This window comes from Dicentrarchus labrax, unplaced genomic scaffold (genome assembly GCF_905237075.1).
Source record: "Dicentrarchus labrax unplaced genomic scaffold, dlabrax2021, whole genome shotgun sequence".
Classification (NCBI taxonomy): Eukaryota; Metazoa; Chordata; class Actinopteri; family Moronidae; genus Dicentrarchus; species Dicentrarchus labrax.
This window is the reverse complement of record NW_026136704.1, coordinates 3,792,569-3,818,866: the sequence shown is the minus strand read 5'-3', so window position 1 is coordinate 3,818,866 and position 26,298 is coordinate 3,792,569. Positions and strand designations below refer to the sequence as shown.

At 39.8% G+C, this 26,298-nt stretch overlaps 1 protein-coding gene across 2 annotated transcripts; it reads right to left on the bottom strand.

Annotated features, from left to right (window-relative positions):
- Positions 1 to 463: 463 nt before the first annotated feature.
- cuedc1b (CUE domain containing 1b) lies at positions 464 to 22,911 on the bottom strand. 2 transcript variants are annotated; one of them, XM_051398000.1, is made up of 11 exons: positions 22,732 to 22,911; positions 14,152 to 14,813; positions 11,124 to 11,251; positions 9,817 to 9,943; positions 9,274 to 9,529; positions 7,080 to 7,145; positions 6,760 to 6,840; positions 6,557 to 6,650; positions 6,088 to 6,146; positions 4,247 to 4,316; positions 464 to 2,991 (listed from the first exon to the last, which is right to left on the bottom strand). In XM_051398000.1, coding segments are annotated over exons 2-11 (1,185 nt in total). In that variant the 5' UTR covers positions 14,455 to 14,813; positions 22,732 to 22,911; the 3' UTR covers positions 464 to 2,990. The 2 variants fall into 2 exon arrangements, with proteins under 2 accessions (XP_051253960.1, XP_051253959.1); XM_051397999.1 differs by having other exon boundaries at positions 9,274 to 9,532; positions 22,732 to 22,909.
- Positions 22,912 to 26,298: the final 3,387 nt, after the last annotated feature.

The following is a 26,298-nucleotide window of genomic DNA, read 5'->3' as shown; positions in this document are numbered from 1 at the left end:
CTGATATGTTTGTTTTGCTTGGTTGTTCTTTTTTTTTTTTTGCAAAAATGTGTAATTTCCACATTCAAATCCTTAAAAAAACCATCTCGTCCTTCTACCTCATTAAAGCTTCCAGAATCTCTGAATATACAAATGTTGTTGATTTCTAAAGTTTTGCTGCTGGACACAAGATGTCTCCTACTTCACTGTAAAGTCCATTCTCAGTGGATGTGCACTGGTGGCTTCAAGTTTCTACATCACACTGTACAAGTTGTATACTGGACCAGGACTGACTTCCTAACTATTTATGATGTCACAAATCATGCTGGTAGGCCACGCCCCTTAAAAATCTGAGTTTCAGTGAGAAACTTTCCACTTTCAGCAGATTAATAATTGAGAACAGCATACAGAAAGATTAACTGAATATTTTCTAAAGGGATTAAAAAAAAAAAAATTCAATTCACAAAGGGAGAAAGACAGTTGATTTCATAGATTGAAAGTTAATCCATTTAATTTGTTGAAAATCTCTACCTTAAAAAGGCAGTTTTCTTATATCCACAGCACGCATTTTTTTTGTGTACCTCCTCAAACACCTTCTGTTCACACAGGCTACATCAGACTTTGACTACATCTTTACTCCATGCTAGTTTCACATCTACACATACAAATGGAAAGAGCAGTAGAAAGGGATGGATGAAAACCTCACAGGCATTTCTTGTGTTTTCAACGTCAGACTTCACTTCCAATGGCATCCTATAACAGTATAATCATCCAATCATGTTTCAGATGCTTTATCCTCTAAAACAGACGTTTAGATCACAAAATGTATTCTCCTACATCTGAACATGATGCCATTGTTTGCTGTATTAACACTGGCATTTAGAAATGTGTTCCCCTTCACTCAGGGAGATGAGATCAACAAAGACATCATTTACTCAAAGACTACAGGAACAGTGAGATATGGCAATGTAGTCGCTGCGATATTTCTTATTCCCATAATGTCTTGCAAAAATATAGATTAGGTTTAAAGTTGCAGTAGGTAATTTTTTATAAAAATATTTATTTTCTCACATTTGCTAAAACCTTCATTATATCCTGACAACAGTATATGAGACAGATAATCTGAAAAAATAAAAAATAAAAAATAAAAAATCAGGTTCCTCTGGCTCCTCCTAGTGCTCTTAATGGTATTTGCAAGAATCCACTGGGACTGACCAAAAACAACCACTCAGAGCAGAGAAAGATATAAAGACACAAAGACTCAACAATCAACGGTCCTCAAACCTCCAACCCTAAGTGTCTTTATAGGATATAGTAAAAGTAAGCAAAGCAAATATGGCGAAAGGTATTTTTCTAAAAGTTACCTACTGCAGCTTTAATGTGGGAATTCTGGAAACCTGGCAGAATGTTAGCAAAGTTTCTAGTGAAGCAGTGAATGAAGCTCTATGGGCACGCTTAATTCAAGCATGTCTAGAGCGGTGGATTCACACTCCTAGTTTGGTTCAAAGGCGAGGTGAGAACAATGCTATTCTAGAAAAATTACAGTAATGACTATGGCTGTAAGAAAATATAGAAAAATATATTGCAATATTTTATTTTGTGACATTGTATTAATTCTTAAAAAAACTCAAGAATTTTGTGTTTAAACCCCCAACAGCTGGATAGCAGTGTTGTAAATGTAAACTGAGGGCTATGATGTTGAATGTTATATAAATACAAATGCAGACTTTTCCATTTTATGGATATTGTGGTGTCTTCTTTATACTATGATAGTGTTCCTAAAGTTAGATTTTCAGTATTGCAATATATTGAATCGTAACCCCTGTATCGTGATACATATAGAAACCTCCTGAACGATGAACACTGAAGGAATCCTAACCGGGAGAAGCTGACTGCAATGACAACAACTACCATGATTCCACGCTACTTCACGATGTCATCAAACTTCGTCTTTTGTTATGGTTTCCCCCCCCAGCAGCAGAAATTACATATTGTATGTTTAAAGTTCCTCGTAGCCTTAGTTATCATTGGTTTTTCATACTTTTTATCCCTTATCTTTATTTACTGGACTTTGATTTATTTTAAATATTTTATTGTTTTTTCTGTTGCAGGTTTTAAGTCTTGTGGTTATTTGTTGTTATATTCAATTGTTTTATTGCTGTGTTTTTATATTTTTGTCTTTGTATTCATTTTTGTCTATAATTGTTTTAACCATGTGTTTTAATCTTAATCTTGCGCTGTGAAGCACTTTGTATGAAAGGTGCTATATAAAGTTGACTTGAGTTCAATGTCCTTAATGTACTTTTACCTGTGCAACTCTGCCGTTAGTGGTGCTACATCTGATTGAATGACACGTTTTCATCTCGCCATACAAACCAAACTACTAAACTGTGATCGACTGATCATTATGGCCGCGGAGGAGTGTTGACGTTTGCTTTAATGGCCACAATACTCGACACGTAAGAATTTCAGTTACATAACCTCTGATGTTCAAAAACAGCTAAATATTACAATCTGATTAAGAAAACATGGTAAAAAAGCTCTACATGGTTTAGTGTATATAAAGGGGCATGTGCACACTTTGGATTTGAAATGCCCAGCCTGAGGGACCCCGATCAGACACACAGTCTGCTACTGTACAGGACTGGAAAAGTAACAAAGGTTCATATACTGTGCTAGTGTTCCTCTCCGTGGATTAAAGGAAGCAGTTAACAAATACTGGTAAGGACTAATGCATTTTCCTTTACATTTAAAATTATATATCAACAAAGTGTTATAATACAGAGAATGCATTTACAAACAGTTAGCCCAGTGCTAGGAAGAGTCCAGTTCCTCTCCCTGGGAAGGAAGGGAGGGGGTGGGGGAGTCTCAGCTCATTGCTGAGCCTTACATTGGCTGGTTTGGATTAGGGTGAGGGTGAGCAGGTGGGGACAGGAAGAGCTCCAAGGCCACCACCCATGGGTCATGCTGTCGTCGCCATGGTAACCCTGATATGGTGCAACATTGGAGGATCTGAAATGCAGAAGAGAGTGTGGATGAGTGTGGTTTTCATCCCAAAAGAAAATGATGAATGGAGATATTGTATAAGCCATACTTCGTGGCATTTCAAAGTGAAAGAGCTGGCTGACAGGGCTACAGACAGCACAGGGATCGATTGTTTGAAACTCTGGAAAAGAAGGTTTATTTTTAGCTTTGTTGAGAGGGAAAAAACAGAGAAGTAGAGGAAGACACACTAAAGCTGTGGAGCTCTGATCTAATCAGAACAACTCTTCTGATGAGATCAACCTGTAGGAGGACATGATTACCAACACTGTCAGGGCAGCAGTGAAAGGACACTGGTTGTAAGGTTGTCACCGTACCTGAATTTTAAACTCTGATACCACTAAGTAAGTTTACAGGGTTTTTCATGTTTATTTCATTTTTTCCTGTATTTTTTAAAAATACATAGAAATATTAATACAATAACAAAAACAGCCTGTGAATTTACAATGTAAAATAATAATAAAATCTGTAACTGTAAATCATTAAATTTAAAGGTTGCTGGAAAATCTGTTTTTTTTTTCGTTTTGTTTTTTAAAAGTGTAGTATTAAAAAAAACAATATACTTCTTTCAATACCACTGCAAAAAGTAAAACAGTCCTAAGCACACAAAATAGGCTATGTTTTTTCTGTCACTGAACACATATTGAGGACCAGTTGCAGTTTCCCAGAATGACAGGCTAAATAACATTAAATTCACGGTTCACGGTTTACCCACAAACTACTTAAATCCCCCGACACACACGCCTACTTTACACACTCCAAAAACACAAAATCGCATTTTTGGTGTAGCAGAGCCTTTCCAGTGAGCCAACAGGCACAAAAGCATCACTGACTGTGTTTGACGTAAAAGGGACAGAACCTCAAAAAAGTCCAGTGTGTAACATTAAGGAGGATCTATTGTCAGAAATGAAATATAATATTAATGTCTGTGTTGTCATTAGTGTTTAATGACCTCAATATAACAATCACTGTTTTCGTTACATACAATGAGCGATTTATATCTACAGAGGGAGCGGGTCCTCTGCTATGGAATCCACCATGTTTCTACAGTAGGCCAGAACAGGCAAGCCAAACACTGAGCGTTATGGCCACTGTAGTTTCTCCTGCACCCTTCACAGCCTGTTCTTATTCCCAGCTCGCCAAAGACAGATGTGAGCAGCGTTCCGTTACTTGCAATCACACACACGCAACATGGTCTTTATAAGAGGACTCATTTGAATCTTACCATGATGTTGGCTCATTGCGTTGTTCATTCTCTTCCTGAGTGTTTGCTCTTCTAGGCTGACCATCTTCCTCTGGACACAGACACAAAAAACAGTGTGTCTCCAATCAATAAGTCATGCTTATTTAGATTTGTTGAAGATATTCACAACAGCAGGTAGCCATGAATGTCAGTATCATAACAATAATCAGTACATTCTATAGAGCTGCATTAAAAAACAAAGAAAACAAAACATGCTTTCTCATTCATTGTAATGAGAACACAGCAGGTGCGTTCACAATACGCAGTACCCGCCACATCCCACCACACCCATCTGTGGGCATAGGTGTGGTCAGAGCTTTAAAAGTCTAAACCTAATGAGCAGGATTTTCCTTAAAAAACAATGTATAACATGACCCACTAGTAGTGTATGTCGGTGTGTGTGTGTGCAGCCCCCTGCCTGTATTTTCTCTTTATTTTGCTGTATTCAGGATGTTTCTGGGAGTTAACCGTTGGGCGGCACCAAGGTCTGAGGTCAGACCTCATAAAAATGTAGCAAGCAGGTTACATCGCTGTCTTTGTGTCCCTCCTCTGCTCCGTCATGGATGTGTAAAGAGCTGCAGGTCTACAGTATGTGTCTTTCTGACCTAGGATAAAAATCACACAAAATGTGGCTACTTCTCACAGGGTTGTATGGACCTGTGAGTGGGTTTATTTGTGCTTTAGAACGTAACGGAAAAACCGGAAACTAAAGTTTTATTTCTCTGATTGACTGCTTTGTTATTGCTAATGCTAACTCTCCTTATTCACTCTGTACCTCGCTCAACCACTGCTGCTCTCCCTTTCTCTCACTCTGAGCAGCTGAGGAGGGGCCAACTTTTGAATCATGTGTTTATTTAATTGACAGTACATATAATGTGAAGAACTTCAAGGTCTGGGAAGTGAAGCCAACTTGGAAGTGTCTTAAACCTGCAGTCTATATAAAGGCCAGCAATAAAAAACAATATTATACAGACTTATGGAGAAAGGAGACGACTTCTTATTGGATTTATTAGCTCAGCAAATAGTTACTTTAATGAGTTTATGGTCTCAATCTCTAGTTTCTTCTTCTTCCATACAGCATGATGTTCATTTAGTACATTACGGTCCCATTTAGAGTAAAATTGACTTTCAAACTGCCAAACTAAGTAGTGCTGATCAAATATGAATCCAGATTCTGTTACTGCATTGTCTATTGTATTCTGACCATTAAAGCCCCCTCCAGTCAGAAATCAGTGTTTCCTCTTGCTCCTACAGTGTGATGTTTGAGTTTCACTGTGCAGAATGTATGTGCAGAGTTTCCTATCCAGTATGCAACTTGTACAGTGTGATGTAGAAACTTGAATCCACCACTGAGAATGGACTTTACAGTGAAGTAGGAGACATCTTGTGTCCAGCAGGAAAAATGAACAATATTTGGATATTCAGATATTCTGGAAGTTTCATGAGGTAGGAGGTGATTTAATGTGGAAAATTTCCTCCAATAAAAACACATCAGACACACATTATTGTTATAAACCAATAAATTGCATAAACACCCAAAAAGAATAAATCCATTAGAAAAATCAAATAAATGAAGGAACTTCTTACATAACATAAATATCCATGTATATATCACAAATAAATCAATGCCAGCTGTTGTTTTTGATGATATTGTTTTTGGTGCAGTTTCAGTCCTCAATATTAGCCTGCTCTAGGTGTGGTTGGACCCGATGTGTGAGGGGACACTTGGACCCTGAAGCTAGACCAGTTAGGAACCACTTCTCTGTGACATCGGGATAAAACCAAAAATATTTCACACTGTGTGGGTGACATGCACATCTTACCACAGGGGTTTCCCTCTACATCGTCGAGAAGATTCGCTGTTGAGTTGGCTGCGCCCAGTCTGGAAAGGAGCTTAGTTAAGAACACCTAAACTCCTCATGGAAGTGGACAAAGACATCAGTTACTGAGGCTGATCCATGGGATGATGATGTATGCGAGCAGCAGGAATCTCAACAATAATGGTGGTGATGGAGTATAGAAGGACTTTATGTAGATAATGGAAGACTTTGAGGGTGTAAAAGCATATTCAGAAGAAATTATTAAAGAAAGAACACAACATGCATGTTACAGGAATGTGTACAGTTGAATGGTACTACTGAATCACTCAGTGTTAATGACGCTAAAGGCTGAATTAAAGCATTCCCACCTTAAAAATGACATTTGATCATGGTAAGTAAATAATATTTGGCTACTTACACCAAAAAAGGGAATGTTAGCTAGATAATGTGACAAAGGGTAAGCAAAGGATACGAATGATGCTTCAGGAGCATCCTCCTTTTTGACTTCCTCCTCCTTGTCTTCTCTGAGAATGTTCTGGCAATTTCAAACAGTTTCTTTCTCGTTGCTGAAGGTGAGAAAACATCTTGGGTTATTGACTACAGTGGACAATGCTCTTAAAAAAATAGCGCAGTTATTTGTAAATTAGCAGCAGTATTCTCAGTCTGGCGACTTACATTTGCCCATGTGTTTGAGTTTGTCTCTGAATAGGGCATCATCTGAGACGGCCTCCAGTGAAGCTGCAGAGTACTGCTCTCCTGCACACAGACACAGCAACTTTATTTACCCGCATCAAACACATCAAATTGTGTGTGTGTGTGTGTGTGTGTGTGTGTGTGTGTATATATATTATGATGTCCGTAGCACTAATCTTTGCCACAACCAACAGATATCACAGTGAATGTATAGACAAACACAGACCAGTATTCAGTAGAATTCAGTGTGAAAAGACAGTTGCAGATAGCTTGGCAGAGGAAGCTTGATGAGTGATATCTACCTGTGGAATTCTCCATGCTAGATGAATGATTGGACTTTGATTTCTTTGATTCATACTTCAAGCGATCTAAAAACAGAGAGCAGATGTTATGACCCTGATGTGAGGAACCAAGATGTGATGAGTTCTGGTATAATGGTGCAATGCTCAAACTTCTAAACCTCCACGCCCATTCATCTCGACCAATGCCTGATGAGAGGAGAAAACAGTTCAAAGCTTTGCATTGTTGCACCAGAACAGCCAAGGCAAGCATTTTTCTTTTCACCAATCTTGTCTGAGCAGAGCCTGGATATTTGAATATTTTACTGTATCCAAAATGATTTGCCTCTTTGTATGTCAAATCAGTTACTGGACAATCGTTTGATCAATATGTTGTTCCACTAGTCAAAGACTTGACACAAAGGTGGTTATTACTTTTGTCTCAGAATGGACTCTTTAATCAGAGTCATATTGTTAGAATGATTACTGATTGATGGGATTTCTGAGATCAAGTGAATAACGCAATTAAAGAACTCAGAGACATCCATCCTTTATTAAAACACCTAAAAGAACTTTAGTGTGGACCTCTAAATATACCTACTAAAACAATGGAAGCAATTGCCTTGATCATAAGCTGAGGGATGTAAAACTATGACAAATGGAGACACATGGAATTAATTTTGTTCAAGTAAAGAAAATCAAAGAAAAGAACGAATAGGGCTGTGCAATAATTGAAATATTATGGAAATTGCAATATGGTGCAATATCCACATTGCAGAGGGTGCAATTTTTTAATAAAAGCTCAACGTGGGACTACAAAGTTTGTTTGGTACAGTCCCCAACAAATATCACATTGTCATGATTTTAATAGCTTTACAGTAAAAATGAAAATAGTGATGCAAAAATGGTCGTAACTAATTGAGAATTATATGGTAATATCTGTAAAACTAATCACAATGTGATTTTTTACCATATTGTGGAGCCCAGTGATGATGTATGATAACAAAACAAACAGCTCCAACACTCTCTAGTCTTGGTAGCTTTGGGTTGCTGGTACTGCTGTATGGTTTGCAATCATATGTTTAAGTTTCATTATTTAGACAAAAGTAATTCCAAAGAGACAAGCATTGGACTTGAGCATCAAGGCAAATTGTGGTAATAACTGCACAAAAAACAAAAGCTTTTTAAAAAGAAAAAAAAAGGTGCCCTGTGGAGTTTTCAAGAACTCACCAAAAAACTGTGTGTGTATCCTTGAACTCCAACAAATCCATAATATTTCCTTCCTCTCAAACATTTAGAATTTTTTTAAATGTTGTATTTTAAATCTAGCATTGTTGTCATTATTATGACATGTAACAGCGGTTTCTCGGTTGAAAAAGTGTTTAACCCAATGAACACTGCAGGGATACTAATAATTAGCCAATCATCGCGACTAATGCCGTTTGTGAAGCTCTGCCAAGCTGTGCACCGGAAGCAAGGAGGAGTAATCACTAGGTACAGGCTGATTATTGGCCTGGCCAAATTATCGGATCTGATATTCAGCATTTTTCTGATTATTGGCATAATTACAATTATACTTTATATGATTGCATTAAATTAATTGCAATTAATCTCTCTGTCTGTTGTCAGAACTTTGTGGTGTCGCTAAATAACCCATCAACACTGAAGGCTGCTGTGCCACAGATGGGGAAATGGAAACACTCAAGTGAAGTACATGTACCTCAAGATTGTAGAGTACTTGAGTAAATGTACTTACACTCCACTGCTTTATTCTATATATATTTTCCTTGAATAGTATTAATTGGTATCTATACCTGCCCTGAAAGAACCCCATCGGTTTACTAGGAATCCCTAGTAATAACTACAATGGTGGCCGCTACAGATAAGATAGATGCTGCTATCGAGACTTTATTTTACATAGACAGCATGTTTTCTTAATATCAACCACTTGTTTTTACTACGCTGAAATCATAATCCCCCTCCCCCACAGACATTGAGGGGAGGCAATGTCAGACTGAAGATAGAAATTGAGTGACTGATAAACAGTTCTGTCCATAGTACTAGAGGTCAAACTCTCAAACTCAAATTTTAATGTTTTTACTTTCTCTGCATTATTTCCCGTGACTAATATCCCATTTACAGTACTATACCACCAATAACAGTACAGTGAGGAGCAGGATTCTTCTGTGTGTAATGAGTCAAATGTACATAGTCGTACCTCTCTCTAAGGCGATGAGGAACTCGCGGTTGCGCTGCAGCTCTCTCATGAACTCCTCGTTCTGCAGGAACAGGGCGATGCGCTCGTCTTCCAGATACTGCTTCAGTTTCTTGTCTTGCTCCGTAGCTCCTGTTGTCAAACCTGGATCTCCAGTGGTCCCTGCAGCTTCAGGCCGAGAGCCAGACTGGGCTGTCCACTGGCTTATTGAAGAGGAGGAGGATGACGATGAAGGTTGGGATACACTGCTCTGAGAGGTCTGCTGAGGAAAGGCAGGAGAGGTTCTCTGTTCTAGCGTTAATCCATGTAGTTTGATTATGGTTCACCTGAAGAGGTCACAACGGCTGCTTGTACTACTACTCTACTGGTACACTACAATTACTACTTCTACTACCAGCTCCACATCTTATGTTATAGCAGTACAGGTAAGAGGGAAAATATGTATTTTTTGATTTTGGGGTGAACTGTCCTTTTAATTAGTAGAAGAAGAAGAAAATTAGAAACCAGATGCCCCCATTTACCATCTTTATGCTGAACCTGTTTTACCTTTATACTGTCTAACTGCTGTGGCAGGATCCGCAGAAAATCGTCTGGGAGATTTCCAAGCAAAGGAGGGTTCCAGTTCCGGTAGCTTCTGACCTGCTGGTGACCTGGAGGAGGCTCTGCTTCAAATCTATGATGGAGTAACAGGACACATTAGTAATTCTACCAACTGCATTAGGTACATTATCAATCTCTCAATATCATCTCTAGCTGTCTATTAACTATTTTATTATATATATATATATATATATATATATAATAATTATTTACATCATTTAAATCGCTCGCTCACAAAATCACATGGGATGGCCAGAGAGAGGAAACATCTATTGGTTTCCTGTATTTCATTAAAAGAATCTTACGAGTGAGGAAATGCCTGATAAGTGCAAGAGTTACAGGAACAATTTGTAACTCTGTCATACAAATAAAATGATTGAAGATGATTATCTAACTCTTAGATTATTGAGTATCTGTTTTGGTAATATTATCAATGTGTGTGTTTATATAATGCACCACTCTGTGATATATACACGCTACCTATTTTAGCCTCACAAGTGGTGTCAAATGGTGTGTTCATGGTTCAGGAGGTTTCTACCGGGAGCCCAATGATCCACAGAGGTCTCCTCCTCTCCAAAACAAACAGACCCACTGATTAAAACCACTAAAAACACTGAATAAAGCAGTTCCACCTTAAAAATCACTGTTTCTCCCACGCTGTTGGACAGACAAAGGACGTCCCGGAGGGGCTGTGAGCCGAGCTGCTGCTAACGTTAGCTCAGCTTGTTTCTCTGATAACTTAAGATCCAGACGTCTGATGACTAAAATCCTTCATCTGGTTCAAATCTAGAGTTAAAAAGCACCAAGATCTAAACAGTGGATGGTAACAATGTGGCTTCAGACTGGATCAACAGTCAATGTATGACAGCTTCTGGCAGACAACCTCAACGCTGACGCAGGCACAAAGGGGATATGACGCCATAGACAGGCGACAGGTGAAACGCAGCGTTACCTGAATAAAATGACAGATTTCTCTGAGTTTGAACATTGTTGGAAACATTTGGGATAATGGAAATACACAACTCAACTACATACAGGACATAGCTGTGAGGAAATGTTACAGATTACAGCTTTAAAAAGGCACCTGAAGGAAGGCCGGAAAACAAACCATGTATTCATTTAGTATGTAAAATATATTTTAAGATTTTGTTAAATAAAACCCCAAATAGAAAATGTTTTTAAAGTGGCTCTTAATCTGATAATTGCTTAATCAAAGCCTCAGCTGCATATCCAGTCCAGTCCCCCTTCCTTACCTTGGTGGGGGTGTTGGTGGGGCTTCAGGGTATTTCCTGTCATAAATGTGCATATCATATGCTGGTGGAGAGTAGACTGGAGGTGGTTCCTCATCTGAACTGTCAGGTTCAAGTGTTCGCTCCAGAATCTAGAAAGAAACAGACTGGGCAACTCAAGCTTTGTTTCATTAAATGTTTAACACCTGCCTTACCCTCACACATTTGCAATTGGGAAGAATTCCACTTTGATTGCCATTACAGTCAGTTATCTGAGGTTTAATTTAAAATCAAATCACATGTTAACAAGCTGAAATTAGATCTCCCTGTGATCTTTTATTCATTTTGGTACAAAGCCTGAATGCAACAGTTCTGCAGCACTGCATTCAGGGGTGGCATCCTTCATGTCATTGAATTTAGATGTCAACAACAATTCATTGACATCATGTTATTATGTGTGACTAAAATGGAAACTGACCATGAGCAGCTTTTCTTTCTTATAAAATCCAGGCACATTTGTGCTGTAAAGACAAGCTGTGTCCAAGAGGTAGAGAAGGTCGTTCACTAGTCACATTCCTGATACAGTGTCATCTGCATGTAAATGTGTGTTTGTAAAGGTGAATGTGGCATATAGTGTAAAAGCGCTTTGAGTGGTTGGAAGACTAGAAAGGCGCTAGGGGTGGGTACAAGGACTTCACGATACGATACGCATCGCGATACGATTATATCACGATACATTGCGATACGATGTATACTGCGATATTCCACATAGTTAACTGAGAATGTAAAAACAGAACTATATTACATTGATAATTCAGCAGACAAATTGAGTCAAAACAATGTAATTCAAAATGTCCTTTTTCAATTTATTTATATTTGGCAAATTACCAAACACCCAGATCTAGCTGCCATTACATCAAAATGAAAATGATGTGCACTCTTGCCATTGAACTGGACGCACTGATATGAAAACAAGAAAATAAAGTGCACAGTGAACTCACTGAGGATGGTGTGGGGCTAGTAGAGGACTGAGCTGAAATGTAGAGAGCAGGACCATTCAGCGTTTAATGCTTGGAAGTACCGACATTACTTTGAGATTCACTCGGTAAAAGGTGACAAAAACATCAGCGTCTGCTGTACACTCTGCGTTGGAAGAAAACTTTTATCTACAGCGAAAAATTCCACCTCAAATCTGAGCAAGTACCTAGCAAGCCGGCACAGGAATGTGAAACTCACTGAAAAAAACCCGGATCCCCCCCACTGACATGACCACTGCGGCTACCACATCCAATTCCACCGGGCGAACCTCCGAGGGCCCTCTCTCCTGCTTAACAGGTGAAAATAGACTTAAGAGCGACAGGACTTCGTGCAGCTGAACTGAAGAAGCTCGTCGCTGGCTATATTGTCGAGGACATGTTGCCACTGTAGACTCTGAATCTTTCCGACGCATCGTAGGAAAAAAAAATAAAAAATAAATAAATAATAATAATAAATAATTAAGGATTATACAAAAAATATTTTTGTTTTATACGCTGGAATATGCAGAAATATAAGTTAACAGAAGAAGGACTTGCTTTATTTCATTAAAATATGGTGGAATGTGCAGAAAATAGGTTTAAATGTTCAACAATTTTCTTCAAGTCAGAGACGGTTGCATTTAATTAAATTTTTGCTTGATGCAATGTGCATTAAGTTAAAGGACTGGAACTAATAAAACAAGTTTTAAAAAAGAGACTGTTTCATTTGATTGAATTTTACATGATGGAAAATGCAGAAAGAATAGAATAAGGCTGAAAGGTCTATTGCTTTAGTGTATTCAGGTTGTGCGTCATGTTTTTGAAAATAAGTAATCAGTAAAGTAACTGGATTACTTTCTTGGAGAAGTAATCAGTAACTAATTAGAGCCTGTCCGTTCACTGCACTGTCAGCCGTACGACTTATGATGGGGAATACAGAAAGGCCAGTAAGCAGTACATTATAGTTTAATGCTCAGGATGGGATCAAATTCAATCTACAAACTCAATATCAATCAGTGCTTGGGTCAGCGGCATCGGGAGGCATCACGCATGTAACAATACCAGGAGTACAGAATGAAATTCTAAAAATAACACCAGCCTGTAGCTTCTCGTGTACATGTGATTGGACACCAATCAAAATGACACATTTTTCAGTTTGTGGTTTCCATTTGCTGTATTGTAAAGAGATGAGAATAAATACTCGAAACTCTCAAAAAAAAAAAAAAAAAAAAATCTCAAAAATTCCTGGGACCTGTGAAACAAAAATGGCTTTTAGAGGATTATTTATTTGGATGTATCAGAGTGTGATGTCCAACTACTTACTATTGCCACAATGATGATTTTGATATTGAGATCACTATTATTTCACGATTACAGACCACTGCACGCAGCTCACTGTGGCTGCTCCTTAATGTCCCATTACTGCCTGACATATTTCAAACTGATCTGCCAAAAATTTCAGAAAACAAACGTTTTGTTTTGTAGATGCATTTTTGTTGAATGATAGCAACCAGTGTCAAGCTAACAGATAAAGACTTTGCACTTCCTTTGACTAGCTTACATCATAGTAGAAGTCAATTAGTGTTTCTTTTTCAGTGAAGCTGTAGCAGTAGGAAATGTTCAGTGTCCGTTAGCAGTAACTTAATACAGTATTTGTTCCGTGAATAAAAAGGTATCCAGGCTGCAGCTGCACGGTGTGCGTGCAGTGACATAACAGTAACCCAAAAGTGAAACCATAACATCTGCATCACCTGTGGTGGCTAGCTGTTAGTTTAGGGAGCGCTTGGTGTGACAACATAGTAAACATGCATGTTAACACAATGGGGAATATCGTGGTCAGCAAAAATGATCGAGGTCATGTCATACAGGTTAGGGTTAGGTTTAGGGTAAGTCAATATTTTGACAGGCAATACCTCCATGTTGTATATCGCACAATAAGTCTATAGCATAATTACTGTGACAGGCCCAGTCAATACTGACACCTCATCAGGCTGCGTTAGATTCCCCGGTGGTGCCCACAGACCCTTTCCACTGACCTCTGGTGGGATGCTGTCATCTGAGTCTGAGCTGTCATCCGAGCCCTGTCCGTCAATGCTCATCTGGAGCAGCTGGTCGATGGTAGCGTCCACAGCTCCGTTGTTGGAGCGCAGCACACACTCGATCACCTCATAGTCCATAGAGGGGAACATGGTCTTGAAGTCCTCCATGGCCTGGTTGAACTCCAGGCGTCTGACCTGCCGGTTGGGCCTGCTGTTGTTGAGCTGCCCACTCCCGCCGCTGCCACTTCCACTGCTTCTGGAGCCTCCATTGCTGCTGCTGCGCCTAAACAGACTAGTCATCCTCAGGGCCTGGCTGCCTCAGGTGCGGCCAACCTATTGATAGGATGGCTCTTCTTTTCTGCCACTGACACAAGCACTTCGGCCCCTTCAGTGTTACTTGTTTTCCACTTTTTCCCCCACTCAGTTTCTCATTCTAACACAAACATAATAGTCTACTGATGGGAGATTAGAAAAACTAGAGTTTCCCTTCCCAATGCTACTTGTTATACAGCTGCATCCAGCATGGTGGACTGTATTACAGGGTGCGCAGACACTGGAGCAGCTGGTGACAGATGTTAAACGTCCAAAGTCCTGTCACCAGGTAGAGCTTATAGACAAAAGCCAGGGAACATGCATAGCTACATCACAGTCATCAGCACCTACAGAGAGAGAAGACAGGCTGTGTGTTAGTAAGAGATAGTAACACTAACATTTCATAGTTCTCCAATTAAATTACATCATTGCTTCTAAAACTAAACTGGGACCCACAGCTCTGCTAAATTTCATCCTACAGTGGCTCTATCAGTGTGGAGGGACTTTAGATGCAGTACTACTACTGGCTACTAGATCAGGGATCCAAAGAAATCTCCAGCAGCACAGATATCCATTTAAAAAGTCATGTCAAGAAGTGAAAAACATGTACATTAGAGAATGTTGTTGGACAAATGAAGATGTCCAAACACTAACTCATAGTTAGGTATAGGTCAGGAAGGTAGGGTTAGGGGCTCAGTATGCAAACACTTGTCGGCTTGTCACACAGCATCTGAAATCCCTTCACACCTTTCGAATGTGGGAATTCAGGGGGGCTGTGCAGGGGCGTATCAAGACTATCATACACACATGCCCACACACAGTTTAAAATGCTCTTACCACAATAAAATGGCTACTATGAGGACAAGCTTCCCATTCATACCCAGTTTATGAAATTCCAATAAGTTTACGAACTTTGAAGCTCAGGTTTCAGGAAGCCCTGAGAGTGGGTCATAAATATGGTATTCAAGAAATATAGAGCTCTGGAGATAGTTGTAGCTTTCTCTTAATCTATTTGAGATTCCTGCCTCTCTCTTCCTCACCTCCCCTTCCTTCTTGCTTCACTGGGGGTTCATTGTAGCTGGCGGCTGCCCAGTGCCACATGGCAGTACCAGGCCCCATCTACAGCTGATAAACAGAGCCCCTCTCTTAGCCTCCCGTTTACTAAGAGTCTTGCTTTGATGTAAACAAGATGCCCGCCCTAATAGCCTTGTCTTCGTGCCACACTGAAGCTGTGTGAATGTCAATGAGTTGGACAAATAGTCACAATACATAGTTTTGTGCAAAGACAGCTCAGACAGACTGTAAGGGTGCACTTACATTTAGGTCATCTATAAAATGACTAAAATGAAGGAATTAGACCCAAATCTAAAATGCACTGGTCAAGGGCCCCTGACCAGAGATCTTGTTACAGCTCATTAATGATTTTTCAACCGCAAAACTCTATCTCCTCCTGTCCACCAGATGTTGCTGCGTCATGTTCTGGCTGCCAAGTCGTGGCTCTTCTCTCTGTACCACTAGCATTAAGCTATTCTTTTGTAAAAGATTAAAAACATTTCATATTAAATAATGCATTCAGTATTACTCAAACAGGATAGTTAACATACAGAAAACCCAACTAGTTGTTACTTTAGCAGAACAGTTTATTGCTTCATGTGGTCAGTGCAACAGACTAGAGATGGTTGTCAAAAGTATTTTATTGAGTATTGATTCATATCATGGCAGCTCCTATCATTGTTGTAGTTTTAGTGTGTTTTCAGTGTTTTCAGTGTGTTTTTTGCTATTTTTAATTGTTTTCTTATTTTCTTACTACTTTGTTCATGTCGCCTAAATACTTTTTTGGCGTTTTTGAGCACTTTTTATTATTTGTTTGCACGGGTCTCCATGGCGACGGCGAGTCGCATTGTTTACACCCGCGACCAGATGATCACCCTGAGGTACCCTAGCATCCTGACTGGAGAGAGACCCTCCATACCAGAGGAGCTGAGGAGGAGACGGCGAGGCTGCAGAGCGGGGGTTAAACGGAGGATGAAGAAGAGGAGCTTTAAACCCTACAAACGTGGCTACACGAGCAGATACCGGACTCCAACGTCACCATTCCCGGCTTCCAGACGGTTCGAGCCGACAGGGACACCACCGCGACCGGCATGAAGAAAGGAGGGGGACTGTCTGTGCTCATAAACAACAGGTGGTGTAACGCCGGGCACGTCTGTGTGAAAGAGAGTCTGCAGCCCGGACATCGAGCTCGTCGCCGTCGGACTTCGTCCGTGTTGTCTGCCACGGGAACTTTCCAGTGTTATCGCCATCACTGTCTATATTCCTCACAGTGGTCTTCATCATCACCATCACTGTTTACATTCATGATGTCTTATTTATTCTCCTGTACAGCACTTTGGTCAACTTTGGTTGTTTTTAAAGTGCTTAACAAATAAAGTTGGATTGGATATTGTATTTAAGTTTAGAATTCTGGTGTTGTGACAACAGTGAGCTTACTACATTTAATATTATTAAGTGTGGTTCTCAATTATTGACAGTGATCATATGAAATTGATAAAATGACAGATGTTGCCAGCAGATATAGCTGGGTCATATGCTTCAAAATCATTAGCACTGATGGTGCTCAAACACAGTCAAAGTGGATGGACACTGTTCCTTTTTCTGTGAAGATGAAACCATATTATCATCACTGTTTTGTTACCACTGTTTACATCACCCCAGAAGTAAATTCAAAAGATGCACTGCAGAATTATTTCCTGGTGTATATATGTATATAAATTGGTTTTATTTTATTTATTAGGGCCCGAGCAGTGACCCCTGCAAAAAAGCCTCTTGGACCTATACCCCACACCCGAAAGGAAGGCAATTTGCACATGTAGCATTTTAACAAACTCCTCCAAGGGAATTGATTGTATCAACTTCACATTTGTTCAGTTCCATCTAAATACCATATCCATTAAAAGTTATCAAAATCCGAAATTTTTGTCAAACAGCGTGTCTGCGGCACCACTGTTATTCAATAAATTGAATCTTTTATAATGATTGTAGCATAAAGGAAGCACATAGTTTAATTTTGTTATACAACCTTGTGTTATGATAAATACATTTCTTTGATATTTTAAGATATTGAAGTATTAACCTGTGTTTAACCGTTCTGCATTAAATGAGACTGAGCGCTTCCAATATCTAAAAGAGAAACTTAAAAAAAAATTAAATAAATGTATTGACAAACAGCTCAAGATGGACAGGAAGTTAGAGAGAGGGGACAACACGCATCAAAAGGGCCACAGGTGGGAGTGGAACCCATGGCCGCTGCCGTAAGGACTCAGGGGCACTTGGCCCAGGTACAGCCTTGGTACATGGGGCACTAGCTCTACCAAATGAGCTATTGGGCGTCCTTAAATTTGTAAAATAAATCAATCTTTCTTTCTTCATCTTTTGTAAAATAAATAATAAATAAATAAAATAAATTAGAAAAAACAGGATGAGTAACACTGAAATACTAAAAATCATTCATACAACAGTGAGCAGTGATAGCCCGCCTAATGCTCATTCACATGTTGTTCTAATATGTTCAACTTCTAACTATTTCAGATTCCTTTTTAAAAAACATTTCTTTGGAAGAAAACAGCCAGTATTCGACTGAGAACACTATCAGAGGCTCTTCATCCTGTTTCTGCCACAGAATGAGAGCATGCAAGTCTTAGTGTGCATGTGATACCATGCCATGGCCATGCACTCGCAAAGATATCTTCCCAACATCATATTAATCTGCACCTAAGAACCATGCTATATTTAGCACACAATCCAGGACTCTCTGTCCCCAGAGAGTGTGTGTGAGTCTGTACAAGTGTATGGGAGATAGCTGCTTACCAGCTGAAGCAAAGAAAATCTGAGTGGTCTTACTTTTGACTGGTTACACTGCGTTAGCCCAGTGAACACATGCACTAATGTCAGCTCTGGACTAGTTACAAGATGCTGCTGTAGTGTCACTCACATCAAATCGGATTCATGGATGTACACTAAGCCTCAGATGTCACTTGTCACGCTGTGCAAGGAGGAGATCAAACCGACTTGCTTTGACAATTTTTGGAGAACTCATTTAGCAGCACAGTACACACACACACACAGCTGAAGAACAAGTGAGAGGATAATCAGCTGTATAACCAGTGGATTTTCACAATCTAACTCTGTGAATTAAGAGTTTATTCCAACCAATTGATTTTTATGTAACTCACCTGTTTAAATTATATTAAGGCTATAGTTATGAATAATTAAGGTGGTGGCTGCTTTGAGTGACAGGTGGGTGCTGTCAGAGGCGGCTGTTTTCAGTAACCAGCCAGCCTGCTCCAGCTCATTGCCCCCTCGTTCAGAAGGTGTACGGTTGCACTATTCTGTTAAATGGGTATTAGAGTCTTTCCTTCTTGACATTTGTGAGTTTGTATTGTTTATTAAAACTAAGAGAGCTTGTGGCAAGAAGGAAACTCACTGCTCATCTCCCATCTATACCTACGCCCAAAGATCACGCTCTATTATGTATTAAACGATTTAATGGGCTAAAATAATACTGCTGTTGTGTTTAGCTGGCAGCCATCTTAAGATGTGAATCTTTTACCTATATCTTTTAAACATCTTCAAAATGCGACTGTCTTTTCAACATAGATTAGCCTAGCACGTAGCATGTAAATACAGGAAAGGAGAAAGTTGGCCGAGGTTCTGACCCTTTCACAAGTTTCTTATTCTCAAATGAGTCAGTTGGAAACATTTTCAGCCAAATAACGCTAATAAGCTTGTTAGCTGGAGGTGGGAAAACCAGTGAGAAAGGTCAAGTCAGTCACTAAAACTGACAGTTGCAAACTAAAACATGGTTTTACCGTTTCAAAAATGATCAAGAATTTGAAGCAGTTAATCTGCAACTTCATCACTGTAACAGCATACACAAAGACAGTGCTACACTGGAAAGCTTCACAGGAGTAGCAACAGGAACTAAGGGGGGGGGATTATACACTGTGGATTAGAGCAGTGTGGATGTCAAATGGCAGGGTATCATTTTAAGATCTATTATAGTGCTCCTCATGTGTCCTATGACTAGTTCTTAGAGCACTTCATTACAATGGGTGTGAGAAATGCTGGACAGTATTCATTCAAGTACGTAGTGGAGTTTTCTAAGGCACTGGGATGACTGATGTAACCCAGACAGGTACAGCAAGAGGCAGGTTGCAGATATCAAGAAACAATGAAGTTCCTTGGGAGAAAACTGGGAACACAACCCAGGCCAGAATGTGTGCATGCTTTCGAGTACTCTCATGCCTGACAGATTCTTCAGACTGCAGAGGCCACGAGGATACAACCAACAAACTGGGAAAAGAAACCAAGGATTCTAGAGGTAAACATACTAAAAAGACATCACTGTTCTGTGTTCATGTTTCAACTCGTATCAGTTAAAGATGCAATAAAAAATCTGATGTGTTAATTTGACTAACAAGTTGAAAAGGTCATTTTTTGTGTATTGTGCATTTAAACTGCTAATCATCAGGGTAAGTGGAATGGTTTGTCTCTCACTCTTTTTCACACCATCAATTACAAAATGGACTTGCGAGGCAGCTGGACTGAGAAAGTCCTGTGAGAATCCACCTTGCCAGGTTTCAATCTATGCATTTGTGGCAGACCAATCAGCTTTCTTTGAGATATACTGGCAGCTACTGGGGTGGGCACTAGGTGTGACGCAGCGAGAAGGTGCTGTTTATTAAACAGCAATGGTGGCTGCTAAAGAGGTTAGCATATATGCTCCTGGCATCAGTTCTATTAGAACTGGAGAGTATTTCTTCATTGAAAGAAGAGCAAAGAACGGCACTGAAGGCCTTTGTAGCCTTTGTTACAAGTTCAGTGTAACAAACCATCTGGCACGGTCAGGTTAATAAACAACGGAAACAACCTGGTGACGTAGCAGCACATGAAGAAACAGAACACTTAAACTGCTCTTTGAGGCTTTGTTTTGCTGGATTTATGACACATTATATGTCACACACACATACAGATGGCAACAGCTGGTTTTAGTAGAGAGCAGTCAGCCCTCAGATCCCACAGCTGCACATGATGTAAATTAAAAAAGGGATCATATCCTGCTGCAGGACAGCCAGATGTTCAGCGCTCATAGAATAAAGACTTGAAATGAAGACTTTATAAACAATAATTGAATTACATTAGTACTGACACAATTATGTTTTACATTTTTAGTGCTTGTTGTCATTTTGGTAACATTGTAATGTATAATGATTTATAGTATAATATATTCTTTTAAGTCCTTTAAAGGGATAGTTGTTGTTTTGTTTTTTTAAAAAGAAGAGTTGTATGAGGAACTTCTCCAGAGACAACCATGGCCACAGTGGAAGCTGTGGATAGGGCTAGCAGAAAAATGCATTTTAGCCACATTAGAAAGGCCAGCCCCATATAACAAAAATCAAGTGTTTGTGATCATATAAGAATATTTTCACTACTTTACGTCACTGTCAGACAAACTTTTTGGCACATAATTGGTACCAGCCACAAGTCAAATACCGGTAAAATATGCAAGTGGCTGGGAGATTAGCTTCACTCACCAGCCATTTGATGTTTTTATACTATCCAACTAATCAAAAGTGGGTCAACGAAGACTCTTCTCAGCAGTTTAGTATTATTTATTCTGGGACAACCCAAATAGACGACTAAACAAAGTTAATCTGGCACCCTGCACTGACAGTAGAACTTCCGTATCCCTACACATAAGCCCAACTGTGCCACATGGGGGATGAATTACATGAATTATCCTAGTGTGACAGTAATATAATAAATTATATTAACTTTTAATTACGTTAAGGCCTAAAGATATTAGAATTTTACACCCTTGCCAAAAAAGAGCAAAAACTATTGTTGCAGCAGGTAAATTTGGATTAACTTTTACTGTTTAACAGCCATGACTTTGGGAATCCCTGTTCAGGCTGGGAAGACAACATCCTTAAGAACACAGTTTCCACAGAACCCAATTACACTGATAAATAATCCTTATGTCAGCCAAGTAGTAGTACGATATTAAGTAAGCAATTGCAGTCCAGAAATAGCAGATAGAAAATAAGTTTGAGGTAATTTGAGTTACAGTTACATAGTTTGTGTCTGAAAGCATGTATAAGTTCATGTCTGCTCTCTACAAATCCCTATTTGTTATTGTTTTCTAGGCCTACTGTATGTATATATATATATTTTTGAAACTTTTCTTACACCCCTTACAATCAACCCACCGTGAAGCTTTAGCGACATCTCACTCTGTAGATACATACTGCTGTTACACCAAACTCTGTCACCTGTTTAAGCATCTATACTGCAACCAGACACGTTTTTTTAATAGTCATCCATGGTCGGATCTAGATGGGTAGGATGGGGTGCCACCCTGAAAAAAAATGCACATCCACTGAGAATGGACTTCACAGTGAAGTAGGAGACATCTGCTGTCCAGCAGCAAAACGTTAGAAATCAACAACATTTGTATATTCAGAGAATCTGGAATTTTTAGAGAGGTAGAAGGAGATTACCTTTTAATGTGGACATTTTGTGGAAAAGAAATACACAATAACACACACACACACACACACCATCTGTATATATGTCTTACCAGTCTGGAGGGGCTATTTAACACATCCATTTAAACATAACATTACCATACAGTACACAGCTGCGTTCCTCTATGCATGTGCTCCTGTCGGGTCTCTGATAGGTCGCTGCTAACTGGCTAACGGTACTCTTCAGCTACTAGCCAACTCACAACTCACAAATGTTGATCAAAATATCGTTAATATAGTCAACTGAACAACATTTTCTAACGATACCACATGGTTGGCTTCATGCTACAGTGGCTAATGTTAGCAGTGACCTTTAGTTAAACAAGCTTTAGCGGTTATACGCTAGCTGTTGCAGCTAACTAATCACAACCAGGCACCGGAGGTTTTCCGGTCAGGGAATCGTCCTCTCGTTACAAGGCCTCGGTCAGTGACTCTCAGTCGTAGCATCCAACCCAAATTAGCTCCGTCTAAATATGTCATCGAATTCAAGACGCGAATGTTAACATTTCAACGCGTTTTCACTCTGACAAGTACATACTGCTGGAGACTGGATATCCCTCCGCCGTGTTGGTGTTTACAAAGAGGAGTGCTAAACTAGGCTAAATATTGAAACACCTAAGCTAGCAGTTAAAGCTGTGTATTGTCGAAAAAACCACAGAGCCATGCTAGCTGTACTCACTGAGAGGGGCAAACGGAGTCCAGTGGAACGGGTAATATCCTCCGTGGGCTCAAGTGTCGAGAGGAAGTAAAGCGGAGCAGCGGGACGGTGGATGTTGGCATTGTAATGGGAACCACAGAGATACCGTCCCTCCACTCAGCACAGGGCTGTGCATTGAAATACAGCCGAGACCGGATGTGTCAGGCTAACCTCAACACAGTCAGAGCGTCAAAATAAAATGCATGTTATGTGTAAACAGTGGATCATTCAGAATATTTAAGTAAAGATGACAAAAATAATTAGCACCCATCAAAGATGTAACGTTAGGCACATATTATATTTTGAAAATAATTATAAATACATTTAATATTTGGAATTTCCCCATTGTGGGACAAATAAAGGCATATCTATCTAATAGCCACAACTCAAAGCTTCAAAATAAAATTCATTGTATTGTGTACACACAGTTAATCCTTTCAAATAATAATAGTAATAATTAGACATATATATAATATGTAGACGAATTACATCACTTATTAGGATATGATCTAGCTACAACACTCAATTACCAAAAAAAACAGTTTTTGTTTCATTGCAAGCAGTGCAGTAATAAGTGTTTAATATATGCTATATGATACCAGTGTGCAATGTATGTAGGAAAAACAAAACTCCTAACCTGCGTGTTAAATGGAAAGCAGAGCAACATTTAGGTCCAACCACCAACTGACAGAAAGCTGCATAATAATATTGAGTGTGGGTTTATTTAACCATACTGAATAGTGGGGGATTGCTTGATTAAAGACATACATTTTCAATACTTAATTGTTAGACAATATTCTTTGATAATGATTTCTTTTGCACTGTTTCAGTGAAATTTCCCTTTTCTTCCTACCTCCTCACCTGATCCATGATACATATCCCTATATTTGATACTACTACTGGCTACTAATGTTGTGCAGCTAACCCTTTCCATTCCAATCCTAATCAACATTATTCAAAATTCTAGTGTAAATCTTGAAATTAATAAAACATGCCAAACATGGATCTTTTGAGAAAATTGGTATAACATGATGCAAAATATATTTGATAAAATGGTATAGCCAAAGAATTATATATATAATCCTAAGGTTGAGTGTAAGCATCATATAGCTGTTGGAACCAGAAGAGATTATATGTGTCATTAAAGGCATACTATGCAGGTTTTGTCAAACAGCTCCCCCTAGAGTCGCTGCGGAGTACTTGTATTTAACGTTAACTGTCGTAAATACCACTCACCAGAGCCGTCTCTATATACGGCTCTGCGTCTCTTCACTCACGGCCTGATCCCCTCCCCCCTGTATACAGGTACATGTTCAGTAGGATGGAAGCTCGGACATCGAACAGGCAAAGATAGACTCCAAAGATGTCTACTGACCAGGTAACGTCTGAGTGAATGTCTGCTAGTGTCTTCCATTGAGGCTGCTTCTTATGTCGCTGATGTATGTGACGTTGCACCGTAAAGCAATTTGTGATTGTCGCGAGATTTGGCGGGACGCCACCTTTCAGACTTGCATTGCTGGTTCTGCCAACGGCGTCCCTCTCCTGCTTTGCTATCAGGATGATTCGCTATACTACGAGTTCGTTTACCATCAAAATGACTTTGAAGCTGTTATATTAAGATAAAATTCTTGCATAGTGTGCCTTTAAGTTCCCTGTTGAATCAAGTTTATACAGAAATAGACACATTTTACAAGTTTATTTTGAAGGCCAAATGATCTTACTTCCTATTTTCTATCATGCAGCTTCAGTCTATGGAATAAACAGCAGCAAATGAAAGAACAGCAGACAGGAGACGGCACATGCTTCAAATAAATGGCACCTTGGAAAAAGTGACATGGATTTAAGAGTATAACTGCTGCCATTGTAAAGTAAGACGTCTCCCATGATGCATTTCAGTACGACCACTCTGAGTGAGGCATGTCACATGGGTATTTAAGGTATTTATAGGTTTTAAATCTATCATTTAAAAATGATATTACACATATTGTATATATTTTGTATGTATATATGTAACTGTATATATTCCTTGTAAATTCCTCTTCCTCTGACAAGGTCAGGGTCAGAGCATCTCCAAAACTGCAGCTCTTGTGGGGTGTTCCCTGCAGCGGTCAGTACCTATCAAAAGTGCTCCAAGGCTGGCCTGTGTGGTCCGATCCAACAGACGAGCTACTGTTGCTCAAATTGCTGAAAAAGTTAGTTATGTTGGTTCTGATAGAAAGCTGTCAGAACACACAGTGCATCACAGTTTGTTGTGTATGGCGCTGCGTAGCCGCAGAGCTGTCAGGGTGCTCATGCTGACCCCTGTTCACTGCCGAAAGCGCCTACAATGGGCACGTCAGCATCAGAACTGGAACAGAACAATGGAAGAAGGTGGCCTGGTCTGATGAATCACATTTTCTTTTACATCTTAAATCTTGTGGATGGCCAGGTGTGTGTGCGTCGCTTAGCTGGGGAACACATGGCACCAGGATGCACTATGGGAAGAAGGCCAGCCAGTGGAGGCAGTGTGATGCTCTGGGAGCCTGGTGGAGCCTCCTGCCATGGTCCTGCTTGACTGCCATTGCCAATACTGTTGTTGCTGTGCACCTGTCTGTCTGTCTGTCTGTCTGTCTCTCGCTCGCTCTCTCTCTCTCTCTCTCTCTCTCTCACCCCAACTGGTCGAGACAGACGACCACCCACCTAGAGCCGGAGGATCTGTCCTAGGTTTCTGCCTTTTAACAGGCAGTGTTTCCTTGCCCTTGTCGCCAAGTGCTTGCTCATGGTGGTACTGTTGGGTCTCTGTAATTAATGTTTTAAAGAGTTCGGTCTAGACCTGCTCTATTTGAAAAGTGTCCTGAGATAACTTCTGTTATGAATTGGCGCTATACAAATAAAATTGAATTGAATTGAATTGAATTTCATGACAACAGTATTCCCTGATGGCAGTGGCCTCTTTCAGCAGGATAATGCGCCGTGCCACAAAGCAAAAATGGTTCAGGAATGGTTTGAGAAACACAACGAGTTCAAGGTGTTGACTCGGACTCCAAATTCACCTGATCTCAATCCAATCGAGCATCTGTGGGATGTGCTGGACAAACAACTCTGATCCATGGAGGCCCCACCTCACAACTTACAGGAGTTGAGAGATCTGCTGCTAACGTGTTGGTGCCAGATACCACAGCACACCCTCAGAGGTCTAGTGGAGTCCATGCCTCAACAGGTCATGGCTGTTTTGGTGGCTAAAGGGGGACCTGAACGATATTAGTCAGGTGGTCATGTTATGGCTGATCGGTGGAGTTTGTCCTGTTATGATAGCTAGTTTCACACCTTCTTCCATACATTATGATGTTCATTTAGTAAATGATGGTCCAATTTAGAGTAAAATAGACGATAAAGTTGCGTATGCTTTTGGGCAGGGCTACCTTTTGATTGACAGGTCATTTTCAGTAAGTCCGTCCAGCTCAACGCACCAAACTCAGATCAAACTGTCAAACTAGGCAGTGCTGATCAGATACAAAGCTAGAGTGTGTTACTGCGTTGCCTATTTCTTGCTTTAAATCGTTTCATAAA

Bases quoted from the DNA above. Each gene is read 5' to 3' on its own strand.
- cuedc1b (XM_051397999.1), bottom strand. From the start codon at position 14,454: ATGACTAGTCTGTTTAGGCGCAGCAGCAGCAATGGAGGCTCCAGAAGC. The intron at 9,944-11,123 runs GTAAGGAAGGGG...ACTCCATCATAG, and splicing joins CCACCAACACCCCCACCAAG to ATTTGAAGCAGAGCCTCCTC. The intron at 6,147-6,556 runs GTATCCTTTGCT...GCTCCTTTCCAG, and splicing joins ATGCTCCTGAAGCATCATTC to ACTGGGCGCAGCCAACTCAA.